The following is a 20,213-nucleotide window of genomic DNA, read 5'->3' as shown; positions in this document are numbered from 1 at the left end:
CCGAGGCTGCTGCGCTCGCACCAGGAACGAACCTTGCAGGCAGAGAGCAAACACGGTGACACCTGCTAAACAGGGGCGAGCCCTCCCTGACAGCTGCGGCCCCGCGCCCTGAGCCATGCCAGGAGCTGCCATCAGCCCCTCTGGCACGGCCCCGCCGCTCCCCGGCCCCGCCACGCGCAGCATGAGGATCGCGGGCGCTTCTGCTTCCAGTTAACCAAGAGGGAAACTAAAGGGGACGGGTTTTATCCCTTCTCTGACAGTGTGCCACAGCAGTCCTTCCTGGGCGAGGGAAGTCTTTTCATAGGGAACCTTTAACCAGGGAGGCTAAAAGGAGCTTTAAAATCGTGACTTTAAGCAATGCCAGTGCAGAGTGAGCTCACGATGCAGAGAACTGGCACATTCCTTCCAGATCCCAGCACCTCCTCCAAATGCTCCTCCAGGCTGTGCAGACCCCAAACTCCTCTTAATCTAGGTGTCACACACTACAGTGCTGGATGCTTTAGTTTAAAAAGAATCAACAACGAGAGACTATTTTTAACCAATTCGTCACTGCAGCCATGGATGTCCCACAGTTTACTTTCCTGTTCTCATGAATGTACTTGTTTATATTTGCAGAAGGATTCGATCTGATGTAAACTATGAAATATGTTGTTTACTGTACAAAGACAGATACCAAGGCACTAGTTAACGATGAAACCAAAACCAGCTCTTACATATATATTTGCATTAGTCAGTCACCCCAGTGTCAGCATACCTGGCTGAATGCTACAACGCTTCATTAAACAGTCTGTGAAAGCATCTAGAAGATAATAACCTGTTAAGAAACTTCTTATGCGGATCCAGACATAAATGTGGCCAAACCACACCACAGTGCACACACTTTCAATGTTTGCCCAAAGAAGTGGCCATACATTAAAAGTGGGAGCCAGGGGATCTGATGTATTTTTGACTGTAGAAAAGCTTTTCCCACATACCCTGTTTCCAGTAAGAAAACAACATTGATATATTATCGTATTGTATTCAGAGTAGTTATCAACAGTCTGCCATAAAATGGGAAGACATATCAAAAGACTTATAGTGCAGTCTGTATTTGTATTAATGCCTTGAGCACCAGAAGACCAAATGCAGAATTTGTGGATGCTATCAAGTTGGTTGTCAGCACTCTGGAGAACAGAATCAGAATTATAAGTGATTTTTGATAAACTGGATAAGTGACAAACATTTGTGCCTTGTATGCCATCTTTAATGATGTATCTAGTTTTAATTCTTACTTTACCATTACACAGAAAGAATCTGCTCACAGGGCAAAGTAGCCTGCAGGCTTCATTAGTAGGGTGAAACCAAGCAAAAAACCCTGAAGTACAGATGAAAACTGAAACCTTCTGACCATCCTGACATTTTGTTTTGCTTAGTGCTAAAACGGCACATCTGTTTCACTGATACTGAGAGATCCTCAAAGTTCACCTCTTCTCTAGCAACCAAGAACTGGCCAACATGAACGGAAGCATTAGTAGGATCAGTTGGAATAGATCCTACCATCAGGTATCTCGTTTGTTGTTTCCAAGTGGGACAAACAAGTAGAATTCAAGTCTATCCTGGGGAACAGGCTTCTTGTAAAGTAACTTGTGGGGTTTTTCCCCATTTACTATGGATCAGCTCCTGATACCACGTTACTCTACTTTCATCCAGACATGATTGCCAGGTAAGTCACAATTCACTTGACAAAGAACCATGGGATCTGTCTCTACGAGCCTACTGCAGATCCCTCACCCTTGTTCAGTGATGGGTTACAAACAGAATCAATTCACGTTTGAAGTCATTTTTGTCAGGTCTTTCCAGTACATTTTTCTCACATGATGGGACTAGTTTGGGATGTGCTTTACTGGGGCACTTTGAGAAGGACAATGCACCAGTGGAGGCGGTTACACCGATAAACTGCCACTGGTACTCCTGTGGTGTCTTCTTACTGCAACTACTTATGATAAAATGAAGTACAGAGAAACAGAAATACACCTACATTCAGTGAGTGATAATATTTTACATTTATCGTTGCAGTTACAGACTGCGGTATGCAGAAAGGCCTGCAGAAAACTCAGAGCAGTGGGTTTCCCCACCAGGGCAAGGAGTCTGCCTGGCAAGAGCTGGCGGGGGGATGAAGCCCCGAGGGAGCAGGCAGTGCCTTGACGGGGCGTGATGATAGCCAGCCTTCAGACAAATTCTCCAGGGGCTTGTGGTCACATCAGCATTCCTGACTGCCCTGGCTGACAACATCGGACATGGCTCACAGATCAAGTCGTATCAACATCACTTTATCTGTTCATTCTCATGAGGTCATCTGTCAATACAACAGAGGTTGTTTGTGCCGTGACTTGGCCTGAAGTCAAGCTGGGTGGGGTTATCTGCAGAGGCCAGGTGTTGCAAGACTCAGTTTGCTCCCACATTCACCTTAATCTGGCCCAGCAGCTGAAGGCCTGGAAGATGAAACAGTATTTAGGCTGGTGATACAATCATTGGTCAGCCACAATGATCCCTCCAACCTTGACCAGGCAGAAACAACTAAGTTATAAGCAGAAGCCCTTTTAAAACAATCAGAAAACATGGCATTTTGTTGAAGGAGAGGACCTGAAGAGATTTGAAGGCTATTGAGGCTGCAAATAACTCATCAGTCTGAGCCTAACATGGGTCTTAGTTAAATCATCATCTCCTTTGTTGATATGTTTACCTCAAAATTACTTCAAAGTACTCAAATACAAGTCTACACACATATAACGAATAACAATCAATAGTTAAAGTTGAATGTTTTCAATTACCCAAGATGTAGCAAAAGAACTCTGCTGGTTGCATCAGCAGCATATATACTATATAAAGAACAGCGCAAGTTTCAGAGCTGAAATGATGCCATCCTCACAAAAAATCTTGTCTTACATGCTCTTCTCAGATGACTGACGAGTGAAATTATACAACTGGCACTGAAATGGTTTTCACTGACCTGCCATGTGGTCATCATCAAGGCTGCCAAATCTGGCGCGGTTGTTTCATAAACTGCCGTTGCCCATATGGCCACATAGCTCACAGAGATTTGCTGACCTTGCAGTCTGCCTGTGTATTACAAAATAGAGCTCAATTGAGCAGGCCGTTCCCCTTGTCTAGTTTAATTTCTTTTCTCTTGCAGTCTTAAGGACTCAATCAGGGTGAGGCTGAGGGATCTGTGGCTTGCCTGCCTACGTGCGACCTAGAGATGCTCAGCTTCCTGGAGAGCCATACTGTAAACGTTTCATGAGTTTGGACCAAGTGCCTAGAAAAGGGTGCATTTTTTGTGAATTTCTGTAAGTCTAGTAATATAATCTCTCCTGAAAAAAACATGCGGGGATAGATTCACACAGAGAGCAAGGCATGGTTGTGTGGCAACTTTCTCTTGCACATGAATCCAAAACCAAAAGGAGGCGAAAGGCCTGGATGGTTACTCTGTACTCAGTACAAAGGTTTTAAAACTTTGACTGTTGACTGAGGGCTGCATGATCCTTTTTAAACCTGGAGACACAAATTGCAGCTTCTCTTTTACAGTCACTGCCATCAGAGAAATGCTGGTTTGAGTCTCCTTCAGTATCAACCAATTTGGCTCAGGAGCCTGAAGGATGAAATATGGCAACACAGGACAGAGAACAGTAAGTCAGTCAGCTAATCCTCACTGATCTGTCAGGTAAAAATGTGAATTTATACAGATGTCCCTGGAGGTTGAATAAGTGGAGTTTTTCCATAACTCTGCTTGGTTTGTTGCAGTCAATGTTCTTATCATCTCCCCTTTGCAGACAATGTAAATGTTCACGGCACATAGAATCAAGTGGCAAAAAAGGAGACTTTGGGTTTAAATACATTCACTTTGCAAACACCTACTGTGATATAAGGCTCAGCTTCCTCCATTCCTCTCACAACTGAGTCTATGCTAGAGGCTACAAGAAAGCTAGCAAAAAAAGAAAACCAGCTGTGGACAACCTCCTCGTGGCTCAGTGCAAGGCTAGTGCTCAGCTCTGACCAGCAAAGGGCGTTGGGCTACCCTGGCTCCCTTGGCACAGAAGAAGCCCAGGGAGCCATCACACAGCTCGGGACGCAGGGCAGACTGTGGCTGTAGACATTTCCAGCTGGGGGTGACAAAGTCATCAGGTGCTCCATCTGAATCCAGAAGCAGATATATTGCTCACACTGGTTTTAAAATGGAGCAAGAGAAAGAATGTCAGGAAATGGAAAGAGTTTACCTTAACAGATGTGTCACAGTAATTTGAACTAGAAGAACGCAAGTACTGGCAGCAATTAATTTCTTACTTGCTATTAGGGTTAGTCAAAATACCCCACAAAACACTGTTCAACAGATATTTTGACTACATGACATTCTAAGAAGAAATTCCATGCTGTCCACTGAAAACTACAGACACACCTAAAAATTAAAACCTGTCAAAGGTTTTCACTATGTTTAAATCACTTTTTCTTCTTTATGAATGGAATAAGTATTTTTATTTCTCCTTTTCTGGTACACAGGGAAAACAGGTTCACTTGTCTCCCCTCTGGAGGCCCCTTCCTCACGCCAGTTCCACACTACCCACGGAAGAGCTACAGACTCTCCGGCCTGCTGGATCCACCTATCGCTCTGTAACGTTCATGGGAACTGCAGGCAATGAAAAACCAAGTGAATGCAGCTCCAGTTTTATCTAGGAGGCCTCTTTCCATAGATGTCCTCTCATTTTTTAAATGAGGATGTGTTTCTCTCATTGTTAGTTAAGGCAAAATCCCCAGACCTTAATAACCACCAATACTCACAACCACAATTTTACCCACCAATCTGAGAGGAAAGGCAGCTGGTTACAGTGATTCCTCACAGGGAAGAAAAGACCATAACCCGGTGACCTGCAAACACCGTGCTCTGCTTCTTTAGGACTTCTGGAAATCTCCCACCTCACTTACGAAATATGATAAGATCACAGTTGAAAGTATTCATTCCTCACTGCCATTTGACAGAAAACTGTCACACTCTTTGCTCCTAGTCAGGAGATGGAGGAATTAAACAAATTAAAGAGTGAAAACTCTCCAAATTATTTGCTGCATCTGAACACTACTGCCACAGAGTTAATACTGCAATGTGCTACAATGTCACGGGTCAGTGAAGAAAAGGCATTTTTCTACAAAAGGGCTTTTGCTAGAGACAGGAAGTTTGTTTTTGAGTTAGTCACCGGTTTCACTTCACGCTGATTATACCATTTTCATTAACATACAATAGCCCTGTTTCCAGGCAAGTGCTATCAAGATTACATTTATGGTTCCAAAAGCTGTTTCACTACACCTACACGCAACTTGACTGCTGCACATAGTAACAGATAAGTGTTCTCTCTTTGTTTCGTGTTCTTACCTAAAATCCTAACCCTCAGCACCTTTTATGTAAACTGCTCCGTGGTAAATAGAAGGGGGGTGATAACTAATAAAGAGCACAGAAATAGACCTGAACTTTGGCAATTACACATATTTTGACTATAAACGTCACATCCTATGAGTGGGATATAAACATGCCTTTGAACACATTTCTTTACAGAGAAAAATAAAGTGCCATTATTACACCAATGCAAGTGAGATGATATGTAATAAGTTCTGGCAGCACAGGCTAGTTTTTCAGTAGTGATAAGATCTCTGGCAGGGCTTTTGATGGAAATAATGAACTTTTTCTTCTGTGTATGTGTCACCTTATTTATTTATTTATTTATTTACACCCACCAGCAGCTGCTATTATTTCTTGAAAAAAGAAACTTGGCTATTCTGCATTTGAGAATCTTTTTGGAGAGGAAAGTGGGGCTACATTTCCCAAAGACATGCATGCTAGACTTGCTAATACGGACAGGCAGGGAAAGGATGACTCTGCATAAGTCAGTTCCTACTCGGGAAGTAGCTGGCAAGAGGGAGACTGCTCAGCGGGCTGAGTCAGGGGAGAAACCAGCTCATGCTACTACAAACATATCCAATTACAGCATTAAGCAGTACCTTTGGCCTGAGTCACTTAGCAATTTGTCTTATCAGTTTCTTTCTGATTATCTGGGCGTTGAGCAGATGGAACAGTTTCACTTACAATAAAACTAGTCTACCCATGGAATTACCCTAATTGACTATCTTATTTAACTCCATATGTAGACATTTTGATACTAGAATAAGAATACCTAATACCATAGGATTAAGATAAACAGACTTTAGTCTGGCTTCAGATATGCATTCACATATAGAATTATCACGAATAACTCAAGGTGCAGACAAGTTAACTATTATATTTAAATACTGTTGGAATGCCAGATTATCCTTGATGAAGACTTTTGAAAAGTCTTTTCTCTGTTAAACACAAATCTTCCGTTACGTAGAACATGGGAAGACAAGTGCACTTCTATAACCAAACACAGAACCTGGACACAAAAACATCCAGCTTTTTGCACAGCTTTCTGGGCAGAGCATGAGAGCAGAATACTTTATGATAGCAACATATTCATTACCCTCTGATCACTATTTAGGATTATCAGTATGGGAAAAAGGAAGGATGAAGTAGGAGTAGAGATCTTCAACCCACCATTGCCAGGGTGCGGACAGATTTTTAGAAGCAGTCAGCTGCTTGCACTGTTGTCCTTAAAACAAGTTCATAACCACCACGTAAATCTTTTTTGCAGATTTTTTGTTAAAGCTTGCCAGTAAATGTTTTGTGCTGAGGACTGAATCTCTCTCTTGCGCAGTGCTGACTGCACCACCACTATTCAATAGGAGCAACCCAAATTAAATCAGGAAAACTAAAGTCATTGTTTCAGAACAAGAGAGACACGCTCAATGTCGGTGCCAATATTATTAGACACTATTGTGACAAATTTATCCAAAACCACTCCTAGCTACTATTAAATGGGAGAGGAGGTTTTCTTGATCAAATACCCACACAAAATCTTTAAAATGCTGCTGTTTATCCAGTAGCTATTAAAGCTTGCAAATAGTTTAACACGTAAGTACTTCCATTTTTGTGCTCAGGTTGTCTTCTCCTTCCTTGACCCCCACCAAAGGAACCCCAAACTGACCTAAATCATTCTGCTGGTGAACCCAAAATAAAAACTTCTTTGTATATCACTGAATTAAAACTAATTTAGGCCCAGAAATCTTACTCAATTTCCTATATTCAAATAGAATAAACACGGAAAAGTGTCTCCAGATTTGTCCAATGTCAGAAAACACTTAGTGCAATTCTGTACTTTGAACTCTTTGAAATGATTTCATCTTCTTAGTAATTATTCTCACTTTACCTTAAGGTCTACTGCTAATACTAATGTCACATACTGACAGTATGGGAGTGACAGAATAGCTTCTCTTCCCCAAATGATTCTGAATCTTCTCAGTTTCACTGTTTTATATTGGATTATGAACAAGTTAAGTCACTAAAGCTTAAATGAATTGTAACATCTCTCTATTAGATCCAGGGAACATCTCGGGTTATAGGAAGTGAAATGACTGCGTGCAGTAAGCTCAGACCATGAGTTCCCTCAGGACTGTCTCAGCAGCAGTGCTAAATTAAAGCATTCTCAGACCCTTCGGTTCTGCTGAGAACAAGGATCAATTCCCTGTTCAGCTCTTTGCGTTTGGCGCCGGCGGCCCACGAGCCGTGCAGCAGAACCCACACCAGAAGGGCCTGTTCTCATCACGGAGCAGTTGACCCTTGTGGGACCCGTCTGTGGCCCTAAAAACTGCTGCTGCACAACTGAGAGCAAAGAGGGGTATCGAGTCTGTTAGCCACCACTGCCACAGAGGAAAGGAGGGAAACAAGTACATGGAGCTGCATCTTCGTGTTGAAATGAAAGGTGTTACACAAATACATGTTACGAAATTATTATTAAAAGCCCTTTTACCTCACAAAACTTGCACATCAAAACACAACATTTAGTGTTATTTGTAGCCTTAAAGTTCTATTATCACCATGCCTAGCTAGTCCACGGCAGAACACTATGGTCTCAGAAGAGTCTCTTTCACACTCACAAGAGCTTCCCATGTACTAAAAGCAATCATTTAAATGAGCAGTCACTAATAGAAGCCAGAGAAAATCTGAATAAAGTTTCTCATCTCTTTCCAGTTGAACACTGCAGAGTTTCAGATTTCAGGTACAAGCACACTTGCACCCTCACCTAATTCTGAGCATATTTTCAAAGTGTCTGTTTTAACTGGAGCTGCACATTTCCTACAGGTTCCAGCTCTGTTTCATTTAGGGAGTTCAGGCTTTCCAAAATTCAGCAGCATACAAATGCTACGCAGGACATATCTTGCAACTCAGCCTCACGTCATTTTTCTGCTCCACACAGCACAGTTTTTCTATAAAATACTCACCCTAAATAAGCTCAGGGGTACTTAATAAGATCTCAGGAGACTATACATCCCTTTGCTAACGCTGACCTTGGCTGGAGTTAATCCCTTAGCTGTAAGTGGTTTGGCTATGCCTCTTTAAAGAAGGACTACCAGAGGAGCTGCTCAGAAGGTCCCTTTAGTAACACCAGAACCTCTTTGCCTATTTTATAGTGCTAAATCTTGTCACCACACATTGACAAACTTCCACAATACTGAAATTTTAGATATCATACACGTTACTGATTTAAACAACACGTACATTTAGTCTTTGCCTACAAGTGAAATACATTTTGGGGAAAAAAAACCCCAAACCACACTGCTTTATAGTTCTATGATGCTGATACTTACACGGGCAAAGGTCACTATAACAGGAGCAGCTCATGACTTGGTCTTTCTCAACTATGCAAAGAAATAATCTTGGCTCATATGAGTAGTTTCACTGAAAGAGCAGGGATACTCAACACAGTAAAATCTAGTTATATATTTAAATGTTGTATGGTAAAATGCTTAGTAACTGAATTTATGCTTTTCAGCTTTTTGACATTTTCAAGATACTATCAAATCATATTGAAGTTGGTTTTAAAATATCTTTGATCACTTTGAAAATCAAATTAATATGGCCAATTGTCTGATAATTATATTTTGCTTAGGTTCTGCTGCACTGTAATGCTTTCATGTTGCCCAAAGAGAGCTTGTTTCAGGACAATTTTCATTTATTCCTGAGAGACTCTAAACCACAGTGCCATTCATGTACAGCTACCCATTATAATGTGCGCTTCATAATTCAAAAATTACGTGCTGAATACTCTTGTGATTTATTTAACTTAAATGTCTAAACCCTTAGCCAGGAATTTTCAACCTTTTCAACTCGCAAATCCCCTTATAAGTCTGTAGCCACGCACAGAAAATTTATTTCTAACAAAACCAGACTTGCTTCTTTTAGTTACTTCCCACAGACTCCTTGCTATTATTTCACAGACTCCAAATTTCTCAAAGCAGCACTGCAGACTAACTACTTACCTACAGCTGGCTGATAACAAGAGAGATTAAATTAATGTATGTAGAGAGGACTTGAGAAATAATATTCCATATTTAAACTCAACAGCGTAAAGATTTGTTACTTTGAACACAATACATTTCCTTCTTCAGAAATAGCAGCAATTAATAGCATAGTGTAGAATGAAAAAATATTTAATTTTGTTCTGTCACTGAAAGAAAACCCACACCACAATTCAACAGTAAACTGAGATTAAATAAATTGGATTTAACCCAACATTACAACTGCCTGGTCTTTATAAAATCAGCTACTGCCATGTCAGGGGAAAGTGTAATGTAAGTAATTTACATGTGGGTTTGCTATAGAGGTGACAAAGGTAGTAAGCAAATCCACATTGTACCCAAAACCTTAGAGTAGCGTAAGCAAAGTGCATCAGCAGAACAAGAAAATATTTTTGCAGTGATGCTGTAGCCTTTCAACCCATTTTTATATCTGCTTTTAAAGATAACTTTGGAAGTGCTCGCTGGCTGCTGCTGGTTTTGGCTGCCTTACACAAAGGTGGGAGTTCACTGTCAGTGTGGAATGTCAGCTCTGCCTCAGGAGGACTTCTGGAGGGGGAATCGGAGTGACAGCGAGCTGAGAAGCAGGAAGAGGTGTGGGGACAGGACTGAAAAGCCTCAGAGCGAGCTGTTGTTCTGTTTCCAAACCCAACATCTATGCATGAGTTGAGCAGCCATTGCGTGGCAACTCATACAGGGAACCGGAGGTTCTAAGTACATGTAGAGGTCTTTCCCAGTTTCTCAAAAACTGTAGTACTGCTCTGGAGAAAAGACGGCCTATGGGTTTGTCACAGGTTAAGGTTAATGTGGTTAGCAGGCAGAGTCGAGAACAGAGATATGGCCAAAGCCCAGTCCTTGGGATTCAATGTAAGATAAAGCAGCAGCTCAATCTCCAGACTGATCTGTACAGCACCTTGAGCTAGCTTGGGATCAGCCTGCAGCTGACAAATTTTGCAGGTGAGTGAGCAGGCTGTGCAGCTGGGACCTGGCAGAACAGCATCCCCCCAGGTAACAGGTACGGGGCACGACCACACCGACAGACCGCACACGCGGTGCCGCGTTTCACATACACGATATATTGAGGAAAGTTGTTCAAACTGTTGCCTGCTCCACAGCAGGGCGACCGGGAGGCAACTGGCGTGTGCCTCAGGAGAGGCTTCATTCGCAAAGACTTACAGAAGCAGCAGCAGCAGAGGGGTTTACCGCATGCTCCTGGAGACGGGGGATCCCCAGGGCTGTGGCACTCCGAGGATCAGTGCCAGTGCAGTACTCGCCAGGTGACCACGGGCAGGGAGTTCAGCGATATGCAGTAGTGAATCCCCACAGTGAATTCTGGAAAGAATAATTTAAGTAGAATTTAGTCTCTGTGATAGCTGTTCAAGGACTAACAGAACATTTGTTACAAAACTTATTTCAAATTCTCTTTGTCTACCACGGCCTGTTTCCCCAAGGGCTGTGTTTAAATTAGGTTTGTAAACAAGAAGGTGTGGTAGAAAGGACCTACGTGCCACAACTACTTGAATAAATACCGAGAACAGTGAAGAATTGGGTAGGATATAAAAAACAAAGACTGGAGGGTGCCAAAATAACTAGTGATATTTTCTTGAGAGGAGTGTCTGATAGAGAGCCCGAGGAACGACCTCTCCAGCCGAGGCAAACAGCCAGTCCCCGTGACTCAACGCACCAGGCCGCACCGCTGCTGGCGGGCCGCGGAGCGCCAACGGCATCGGCGCCTGGGGACCACCGCGCCCCCCGCCTGAAGGGCCGGCCGGCCCGGCCTCGGGCGCACGGGGAACGCAGAGTCTGGGGCGTCCTGGGCCGGAGCCGCCACGGCCCCCAGCGCGGGGCTGCCTCTGCTACGGGCGGGGAGCCCCGGGGGGCGCGGGAGCTGTGCCCCCGCGGGGAGCGGGCACCGCCAGGCTCCGGGGCCAGCCGGGCTGGCAGCGGGGTCGGGGAGCCGCGGGGGCTGTTCGGGGAAGCGCCCGGAGGGGTGGCAGCTGCCGGGGCACAGGCCCTGGCGCCGCGTCGCCCTGGCGAGGGCCGATAGGGCGGGAGGGCCCGCGGTGAGGTGATAACCGGGCCGTGCCCTCCGCCGATAAAGGGGCGAGGGGACCCGGTCCCGCCGGGCGAGCCCGCCCCGCTCCCGAGGGAGCCCCGCCACGTCCTCCGGCCGCTTCCCTGAGGCGGGCGGCGGAGGGACACGCACCCCGCGGCGGAGGGACACGACACGCACCCGCGGGCGCGCGGCCCCCTCCCTGCGGCGGGCGGCGGCGGAGGGACACGCACCCCGGCGGGAGGAGGGGCGGGGCGCTGCGCGCGCGGCTGCCCGCCCGCCGCCGGCGAGCCAATGGGGGCGGGCGGCGGCGGGGCCGCAGCCAATCGGGGCGGGGCGGGGCGGGCCGAGCGGCGCCCTGGGCCGCGGTAGCGCCGTCCCGCCGGTGGCGGCAGCTCAGCCTTCATCCCCCCCCCCCCTCCTCCTCCTCCTCCGCCGCCGCCGCCGCCGCCGCCGCCCAGCGCCCGCCCCCGGGGCTGGCCCGGCGCGGCTCCGCGAGGGGCGGCCGCCCCCTCCCCGCCCCGGCGGGCCCCTCCCGCCTCCCCTCCCCTTCCCGCCCTCTCTCCGCCCGCCGTGAGGGCGGGAGGGACGCGGCAGCCCCGAGCGGGAGGCGAGGGAGGCGGCGCGCCGGGGAGCCATGCGGGAGTACAAGGTGGTGGTGCTGGGCTCGGGCGGCGTGGGCAAGTCCGCCCTCACCGTCCAGTTCGTGACGGGCTCCTTCATCGAGAAGTATGACCCCACCATCGAGGACTTCTACCGCAAGGAGATCGAGGTGGACTCCTCGCCGTCGGTGCTGGAGATCCTGGACACGGCGGGCACCGAGCAGTTCGCCTCCATGCGGGACCTCTACATCAAGAACGGGCAGGGCTTCATCCTGGTCTACAGCCTGGTGAACCAGCAGAGCTTCCAGGACATCAAGCCCATGCGGGACCAGATCATCCGGGTGAAGAGGTACGAGCGGGTGCCCATGATCCTGGTGGGCAACAAGGTGGACCTGGAGGGCGAGCGGGAGGTCTCCTTCGGGGAGGGCAAAGCCCTGGCCGAGGAGTGGAGCTGCCCCTTCATGGAGACCTCGGCCAAAAACAAAGCCTCGGTGGACGAGCTCTTCGCGGAGATCGTCAGGCAGATGAACTACGCCTCGCAGCCCAACGGGGACGAGCAGTGCTGCTCCTCCTGCGCCATCCTCTGAGGGCGGCGGCGGGCCGGGGCTGGCCGCGGGGACACGGCGGGGAGAGCGGGCGGGAGCGGCTGGGCGGCGGGGGGGCAGCTGCCGAAAACACACACACGCCCCCCCCAAAAGGAGAGACACACACAAAAAAAAAAAAAAAAGAAAAAAAAAAGAAGAAAAAAAAAAAAGAGAAAATCCTCATCGTGTTGGAAACGTGGCTTTTTTCGGCATGTCCGTTTCGTCCCGTCTTGGTCGCTGCATATTTCCTGTCGGTGTCCGCCGCGGCCCCGCGCTGGCAGCGGGCTCGGGGGAGGAAGGCTTCGGCGAGGAGCGCCCGGAGGAGCGGAGCCCTCCCGGGACAGGCGCGGGGGGCCGCGGCGCGCACCGCCCCCGTCTCTCCGCGGCCGGGCGCGGAGCGTCCCGCCCCACCGCCCCGCGGATCTCTATGCAAAGCTGGGCGGCTGCGCCGGGGCGCCCAGCCGGGAGAGTTGCACATCTGAACTGGGACTTTTAACTCAAAACACTGATGCCGGTGCAGTGTGGGGTGCCAGAAAGCGTCTGCTGATGATTCGTGAAATAATTTTCTATTTTGTTTACCTGCTGTATCGGATGGGAGTTTGCAGGAGAGTGGTAGCGTGTTGGTTTTTTCCTGTTTGTGTTTTTGTTGTTTTTTTGTTTTGTTTTGTTTTGTTTTTTAAATCAGCTGTGAAAATGTTACAAATCTGCACAATTTTTTAGGTGTGCGTGTGTGTGTGATTTCGTTTTTATTTTAATTTTTCTTCGGCGGGTGGGAGCGGTGGTGTTTTTTTGTTCCGAGGGTGTTTTCCTTTTCGGTTGGCAATAACTGATTTTGATGACTAGCTCTCTAAAGTGCAAAGACTTCCTATACGGGATGCAGGGCCAACAGCAACCCTGTGTCTATAGAGTGCCTTCAAAACTCAGCTGTTCCAGCCGGTGCCAACCTGTGAAAGCTCCACAGAATCCCATTATCTACTACTCCAAAAACTACTTAACAGTTTCCTTGCAGTAATCATACCGAACAAGCCAGGACAAAAGGGCCTATTGTTGGTGGAATTTATTTCTTATTTCCATCTGAGCCTTTTAACTGTAATTTTCACATCTTGCAAGTTCGGTCTTAATTTACTTCAAATTTACAAGAATTTAGCCTTTTGGGATTTTGGGGGGTGGGCTTTTTTGTTTTGTTTTGGTTTTGTTTTTCCCCTTTGGTTTTGTTGTGGGATGTACCTCCAGCCAGCGAAGAAGGAAACCTTATCGTTGTGATGTACCAAGAAAATTCTAACAACTGTCATTTTAATTCCAGACATGCATTTAAGAGATGTCTATCCATTTTAAGAATTTTAATACAAATGCTGTTTTTTAGAAAACAACTTTGTGCGCTTTTATGTATTACATGAAACACAAACTTTCACACAGGCTGTTAATCCTGATTTATATCTTGACAGAAGTGAAAGGTGGGGGGGGCTCAATTTGGCTAAGGAGAGTGTTAAAAAAAAAAAAAGACAAACCGCAAGATTGTTGTTTGACCTAATATTCAGTCATTTTTAACAGAGGTTTTCATTTGTGTCTAGGTCCTGACCCTGTGTGATGCCAGCGTGTGAGTGGAACGCAGTTTTCAGTAGGCAGCTTTAGGAAGGTAGTGTGGCTTTTCATGCAAAAGGGCCTTGTAAGATTAGGCCCTTATTCCTTACTGGGAACAGCATAGTTTATTGGGGTAGAATTCTAAAGGTCAATTATTTATAAAATTTAAGCTTTTAATCTCATTGCATTATAACTCTTTAAAATTATGCATCAAATCATTATTTCTTCCCTGTTTTGCAGAGGGGTTGAGGTGGGAGGAGACCTGTACTTTCTGTCATTTGGAAGATCTAGGGAGTTTGTTCACCTCCATAATCTTCCTCTCTTAGTCCCTTCTTTAAAGATTAGCACACAGCACTTGCAATTCTCCTCCCCCCCCCCAAAAAAAAATCCCAAAAAGATTTGAAATTATTTTATGACATGAAAGCAAAAGTTGAGAATGATGTGTAAAGGGGCTTTTAATCAGGCCAACTGAAAGCTAACTGCCATGATTCCTAATGTGAATCTGGTAATTTCTTCTATTTTAAGTAGAGAAACTTTCTGCTTCAGCACTGGAAGAACAGTGTTTAGTACTAGTTTATTTATTGAAATCCCATTAAGTAAAATTAAAATTACAATATTGTGTTTTAGTTGAAAAATTGATACTTATTTTAGCAACATCTAGTATCTGCTGGAAGTTTGGAAAAGACTGTATGCTGAAGTATTGAAGGTGTATCTTCCCCTGAGCTCACGTGTATCCTTCAAAACAGCAGGGACCTGTTTGATACAATCACTCGGGTTGTGTCGGTCAGACTGATACAATCACAGTTAAACGCAACCAGGGTTGGAGAAAGCAACCCTACTGACAGTCCCTCAGCTTCTGCTCGGGGCCTTCACATAGCAGACAAACTGATCCAGTCCCCCATTTTTAAGTGAAAACTGAAAACCTCTTTGCAGCTTACCTTCCAGAAATTTCTAATAATTAATTAGAAGCCAGCTCCTCAAGGATTTCCATGTTAGAAGGGCAGGGGAATAATGCTTAGTAATAGTAGGGGTTTCTTTTAACAAAACTACCGCATTGAAAACTAAGAAAGCCTGACTGCTGCCATGTCTGCAGTTTAAAAAACTTCATGTCTGAAGTTTAAAAAAAAAAGCCGTAGATATACATCTCAGCTATTTTGCCTTAAATTCAGTGCAATCAGACAGTTTTTGACACCCAGCAAGCTTTGCTCTAGATCATTGTATTGAAAGCAACTTGTTCTGCTTCACAAAAAACGTGTTTATTCTGTTCTCCCCAACAGACAGCAGATTCTTCATGTTTTCTAGTGCCTCCTGTTTCCCTACGGCCAGTGTTGTGATTGAGGAGTGATGCAGAAATGGGTGTTCATAGCACACAGCGGCACATAAAGTCCAGTTTTTCTCAGTCTAGCAGAGCAGCTGAAGGCAGCCTAGTAAGTTCTGGATCATGCTGAGCTTTTTTTGTAGATACATTCTAGTTCTTGCCAAAAAGGTGTGTCCATTAAACAGCGAAAGATTTAAGATGCCATGGCATGGGTCTGATCAGAGTTTTGAATGTATTTAGATGTTCAGTGTTCTCTTTGACTTGGTGAGGACAGTACAAAAAGTTGAGCTCGGTAGTCTGATCTTCCAAATACTCTGAAGTGTTTTGGTGCTTGTTAAACATAAGCCTTGTCTATAAAGTAGAAAAAGTCATACTGCTTTAACTTGACTGAATAATGAAAGCTATATTAGCTTCGACACTTGAGGAAAATGTTGTATCAATATAAAGGTACTCTTTTATTCCTTTTCCCTGTGGGAATATGTTATACCCGTGTCAATACAAAGGTGGTATATAGCTCTTTTCACGGTGAGAATGGCAAATATTTAATGGATTTGGAAGAAAAATTATATTCCCAGCCAAAATACTTCCTGACAGTGCAGAAACTGTAAACAGGGCCTTGGTTTAAGGCTGGTCTTATGGCCACATATTTTGCTGTACATAATGATTGTATTTTTAAAAATCCAAGCTTGTTCTATTGCAAGAAAGCGTGTCTTTGAAATCCTAGTCCCTGTGATTGTAACCATGCAGTATTCTCAACCTCATTTGCAGTACAAGTGTGGTTCTTCTCACCATGATGCTCTGGCTTTATTGATGCTTATGGTTCTGGAGATGGTGTTGAATTCTGTGGCAGTGGGATTCCTGATGGTTCTGATACTCTCAAAACAATGTACGGCAAGTTTTTTGCAAAGGGCATTTTAAATAAAGGGCAGCTGGCTCTTTATGACTTCTTTATTTGGATACTCATCGTGTGCAGGTGTTGTTAAATATCGGATTTCCTTGAGGAGTGACAAAATGCAGAAACTTCCATTTTCGTTAAGAATTTTGTATGAAAAGAAGTGTCATGTGTGTTCTCTTGAATCTTCTCCCATTCACGTTAATGGACAATTCCCATGATGGCCAATGGAAAATGGTTGGAGCTGTTAGAAGGTCTCCTACTCTCCAGGTTTGTATAGAAGGCAAAACCCAGACACTCTTCTTGACAGGCCTTCACTGCGTCTTGGGGGACTGCTGTTTGGAGTGCTCTGGTGAGATTGGAGACTTGCAGGAGAAGCAAATATGTGCAGGAGCTCTGTTCAAAGGTTTTAAATGCTGATCTTCACAGCTTACAGCCTTCTCCTACAGTGTTCATAGCCTCATGTAAAATGTGTATGTTAAAAAGGTTCTTCTGTCACACTGTTACAGCGTGGTGCTCCAGCATCTCATTTTTGTAGGAATCCAACATCTGCCCAACTTCTAAAACTCTACTCGGGGCTGGCAATCTTTGGTAAACCTGTGTGTAGCAGATGAGAGTGATTCAGTAGCAAATTTTTAGTTCAAACAGCTAAAGATACTCACATGCGTGATAGTATGAGAAACGGAGTGGAAGTGTGTTGCTGGGGCTGGGGGCGTTGGGTTTGGGTGTTCTTGTTTTTGAGTAGACTAAGGGTTTGTTAGTCTGTAATTGAGAATCTCACCATATTTCCCCCGTCAGAGTCATTGTGTGTGTGTTTGTGTGTATTCTGACTTCACTGGGGTTAGAACCGAAGTTCTTGCCCTCCCACAGATGATCTCCACCTCTGATCTCAGTTCTGCTTGTGGTCAGTATCACGCTGAAGAAAACGCCCAATGAAGCCTGAACTGGTCAACTGATAATGGGCCGGAGCAGAGAGATTTACATGCAGAAAGCTCAAGAACAGCCATTAACATTTCCCTATAGCTGTTTTAAATTTTTGAAGGGTATGACTGCTCTAATACACATCAGGTGCTGCTTTAATCCCGTTGGTGCTAGAGTGTAGCGATTCAGTAGATGGCATGTTGTGCATAAAGCAAATACTATCTGTAAATACTTCATCTGCAATATCTAACAAGGTCTTGGATCTTATATCAAACACTGTAAAATTAGAAGTCAGTTAACCAGAACTTGTAAGTTGTTCAAATAAGTCCTAAAATATTGGAAGCAGCTGTTCTGTAACGACTTTATTTTATTTTGGCAGTCTTTGGGTCTTTTGGAGATTTGGGCAAAGAGGAGACTGATCAAGGATCCATAGCTTTGGTTTGGTAATCCCCAACAGAGAGATATTTTTAGGAAGCCGGTGTCTGACATATAACTTCACCTTTAATGGTTTAAAACACATTTATTTCCACAAAGTTGTTTAAGGGAACATTCTAAAAGTGCATAGTTAATAGCTCTGATGTCCAGGTAACAGACAGATCCCGGATGTTTCTCCTCTGCTTGATTGACTGGTTGCACTTGCAGGAAATGCTGCAGCAACTAGACTGATCAGAAGGACATTTTTTTTTTTTTTTTTCCTTTTGATATAGTCCTGTTATCCTGCTGTATTACAGTGCTTGGACGAAATGGGATGTTTGCGGTTGGTTTTGAGGGTGGTTGTAAATGGACTTCTGAGGGGGAAAACTAATCTGAAATGGAAGTTGGGTCTTTTTTCTTTGAATTGGGTATTGAAAAAGGTACAGGGGAGCATTTGTATCCGTGTTTCCTTACCAGTTTCCCATTTATGGGTATATTCATCTAATGCTTTGTTTCTGCAGTGTTACTACTGTTATCCCAATTTAAACAATTAGGATGAATACTTACAAATTCAAGTTATTTTGTTAGAGGTAGAATTGCAGGTAAGGCAGTAATGAATACTTGCATTTGCTCTGTTATTAGTAGGCAAGATGTTCAGGTGCAGAGCCTGATGTGGGTCTCTGAAGAGAGGGTTTGTTTTAGCTCTTGGAAGTGATTCACCTAAAAGTGTTCCTGAGAAACGTGACTGTTGGTACCCTTGTGATAGATTTTGTTCTGAGGGTTGAGAACAGATGCAAGAATGAGTTTGCAGTTGAATTAACTTGAGTTGTATCATTTCCCTGTCTTTCCAAGAGCTTGCAAAACTGGTAGTGTTCCTTCTAGCCGTGGTGTCGGCAGTCACCACGTGGGGTGGGGAAGCGTTGTGCTTTCCTGATGGGAGAGATCATTTAAGTTCCTTATTTTGCTGCCTCTAAAGAGTTTGCTGCATCTGTGGCAGAGTTAGGAATGAAACGGAGGGAGTGAGATGTTTCTGACCCGCAGAGCTGTAAACAGGGGTGTCTGGCTTAGCCCTGTGTCAAAGCCGTGCCCTACTCCTGATTTCCAACAAACACTTAGGGCTTTCTACACCTCAGTACCTCCGACTCTTTATCTTCTGTTGAAATGTTGATTTCAGTGCAGATTAACTGATTCTGCGTGAGCGTTTGGCTCTGGAATTGCAGCACCAAATGAAGTAAAGGAAGACGACTGAAAGAAAGATTGAGGCCACAAGAAATCATGCAGAAAGGATGCTGTCATTTAAAATATGTGACTTTTTTCCTCTTGCGACAGGCCTAAATATTGGAAGCAAGTTTTTGAATGTTAAGTGACTAGCAGAAATCTTGGTTTAACCAAGTCTTATGCTTAAATCTGAAAAGATACTAGAAAGCCTTTTGAGTTGGAGGTATGGTACCTGAATTATTTCCGTGATTTTTCACCAACTTTGGTTTGTTTAAATGTTCTAAGATTTATTTATTATTGTGATAGTTATCACTAGATAGATAATGTGTTTAAACATGATTTAATATTTATATGTAGTACTGTAACTATCTTCATGTTGCAGGGATCGATACACACGGTAGGCCTGCAGTGAATGTCTGTTTACCTACTGAAGGCCCTACAGGAGGTGAGAATCCAGAGATTCAGGCTTATGTTTTCAAAAATGGTGATGCAAATAATAATGCCTGTGTAACTTTTTGACTGTATGGATGACTTCTCATTGCTCAGAATGAGTCTTTCAGACGAGGGATGATTACCCCTTCTCTTCCCTGCTGCCTGACAGCTGTGCCATTGCATTTTTTTTGCCTGTAGTGAGGAAAAACTGTGTGATCCTCCTGCTGCCATGGGTGTTTGTGAGACCTGGGCTGGCTTCATGACTTCAGTGCTCGCGTGGCGCTCTGGTGTTCTTCCCCTTGTGGGCTGCGTGGGGGAGGAGGGAGCCCGGATGGCGCAGCGATAGTGACGTGATTATCAAAACGCAGGGATGGAGAGCTGGCTCACCCCTTGATGTTGGAGAGGGTGTGTCATTGTTGGAGTTACACTTGAAACCCAGCATCCATACAATATGTGCAACTCCTCGCTCCTCAGTGTTAGGTTGTTCATTAGTGGTTTGTTCTGGGAAAGCAGAAATCCTGCGAGGTGACCAGAGACCTTACACATGCTCCCGTGGCCAACACCCGGCAGCACTGTCCAGCACACCCGGAGGAAAACGCTTGGGTGTTCTCAGGAAGAAGGATGCACGTGCGTTGTAGCCACTCTTGCTGTCCAGAAAGGTAGATTGAAAGATAACTCTTCTGCAGATACCCTGAAAATACCTTCTGTAGATACATAAAATAGATTTTAGAGCCCAAAACAGTGAATC

General features: G+C 44.9%; 1 protein-coding gene across 4 annotated transcripts in view; it reads left to right on the top strand.

Moving 5' to 3' along the window:
• The first annotated feature begins 11,979 nt into the window (after positions 1-11,979).
• Positions 11,980-20,213, top strand: part of RAP2B (RAP2B, member of RAS oncogene family) — a 163,519-nt gene continuing 155,285 nt past the window's right edge. The window contains exons 1-2 of one of the 4 annotated variants that reach the window (XM_074912269.1): positions 11,980-12,200; positions 12,327-16,665. In XM_074912269.1, the coding sequence (XP_074768370.1) occupies positions 12,141-12,200; positions 12,327-12,692 (426 nt within the window). In that variant the 5' untranslated portion in view covers positions 11,980-12,140 and the 3' untranslated portion in view covers positions 12,693-16,665. Of the gene's footprint in view, positions 16,666-20,213 lie in introns of those variants that run through there. The other 3 variants (XM_074912268.1, XM_074912266.1, XM_074912267.1) reach the window with 3 other exon arrangements.

This window comes from Athene noctua, chromosome 8 (genome assembly GCF_965140245.1).
Source record: "Athene noctua chromosome 8, bAthNoc1.hap1.1, whole genome shotgun sequence".
In the NCBI taxonomy this organism is placed as follows: Eukaryota; Metazoa; Chordata; class Aves; order Strigiformes; family Strigidae; genus Athene; species Athene noctua.
This window is presented reverse-complemented; position numbering and strand designations above follow the sequence as displayed.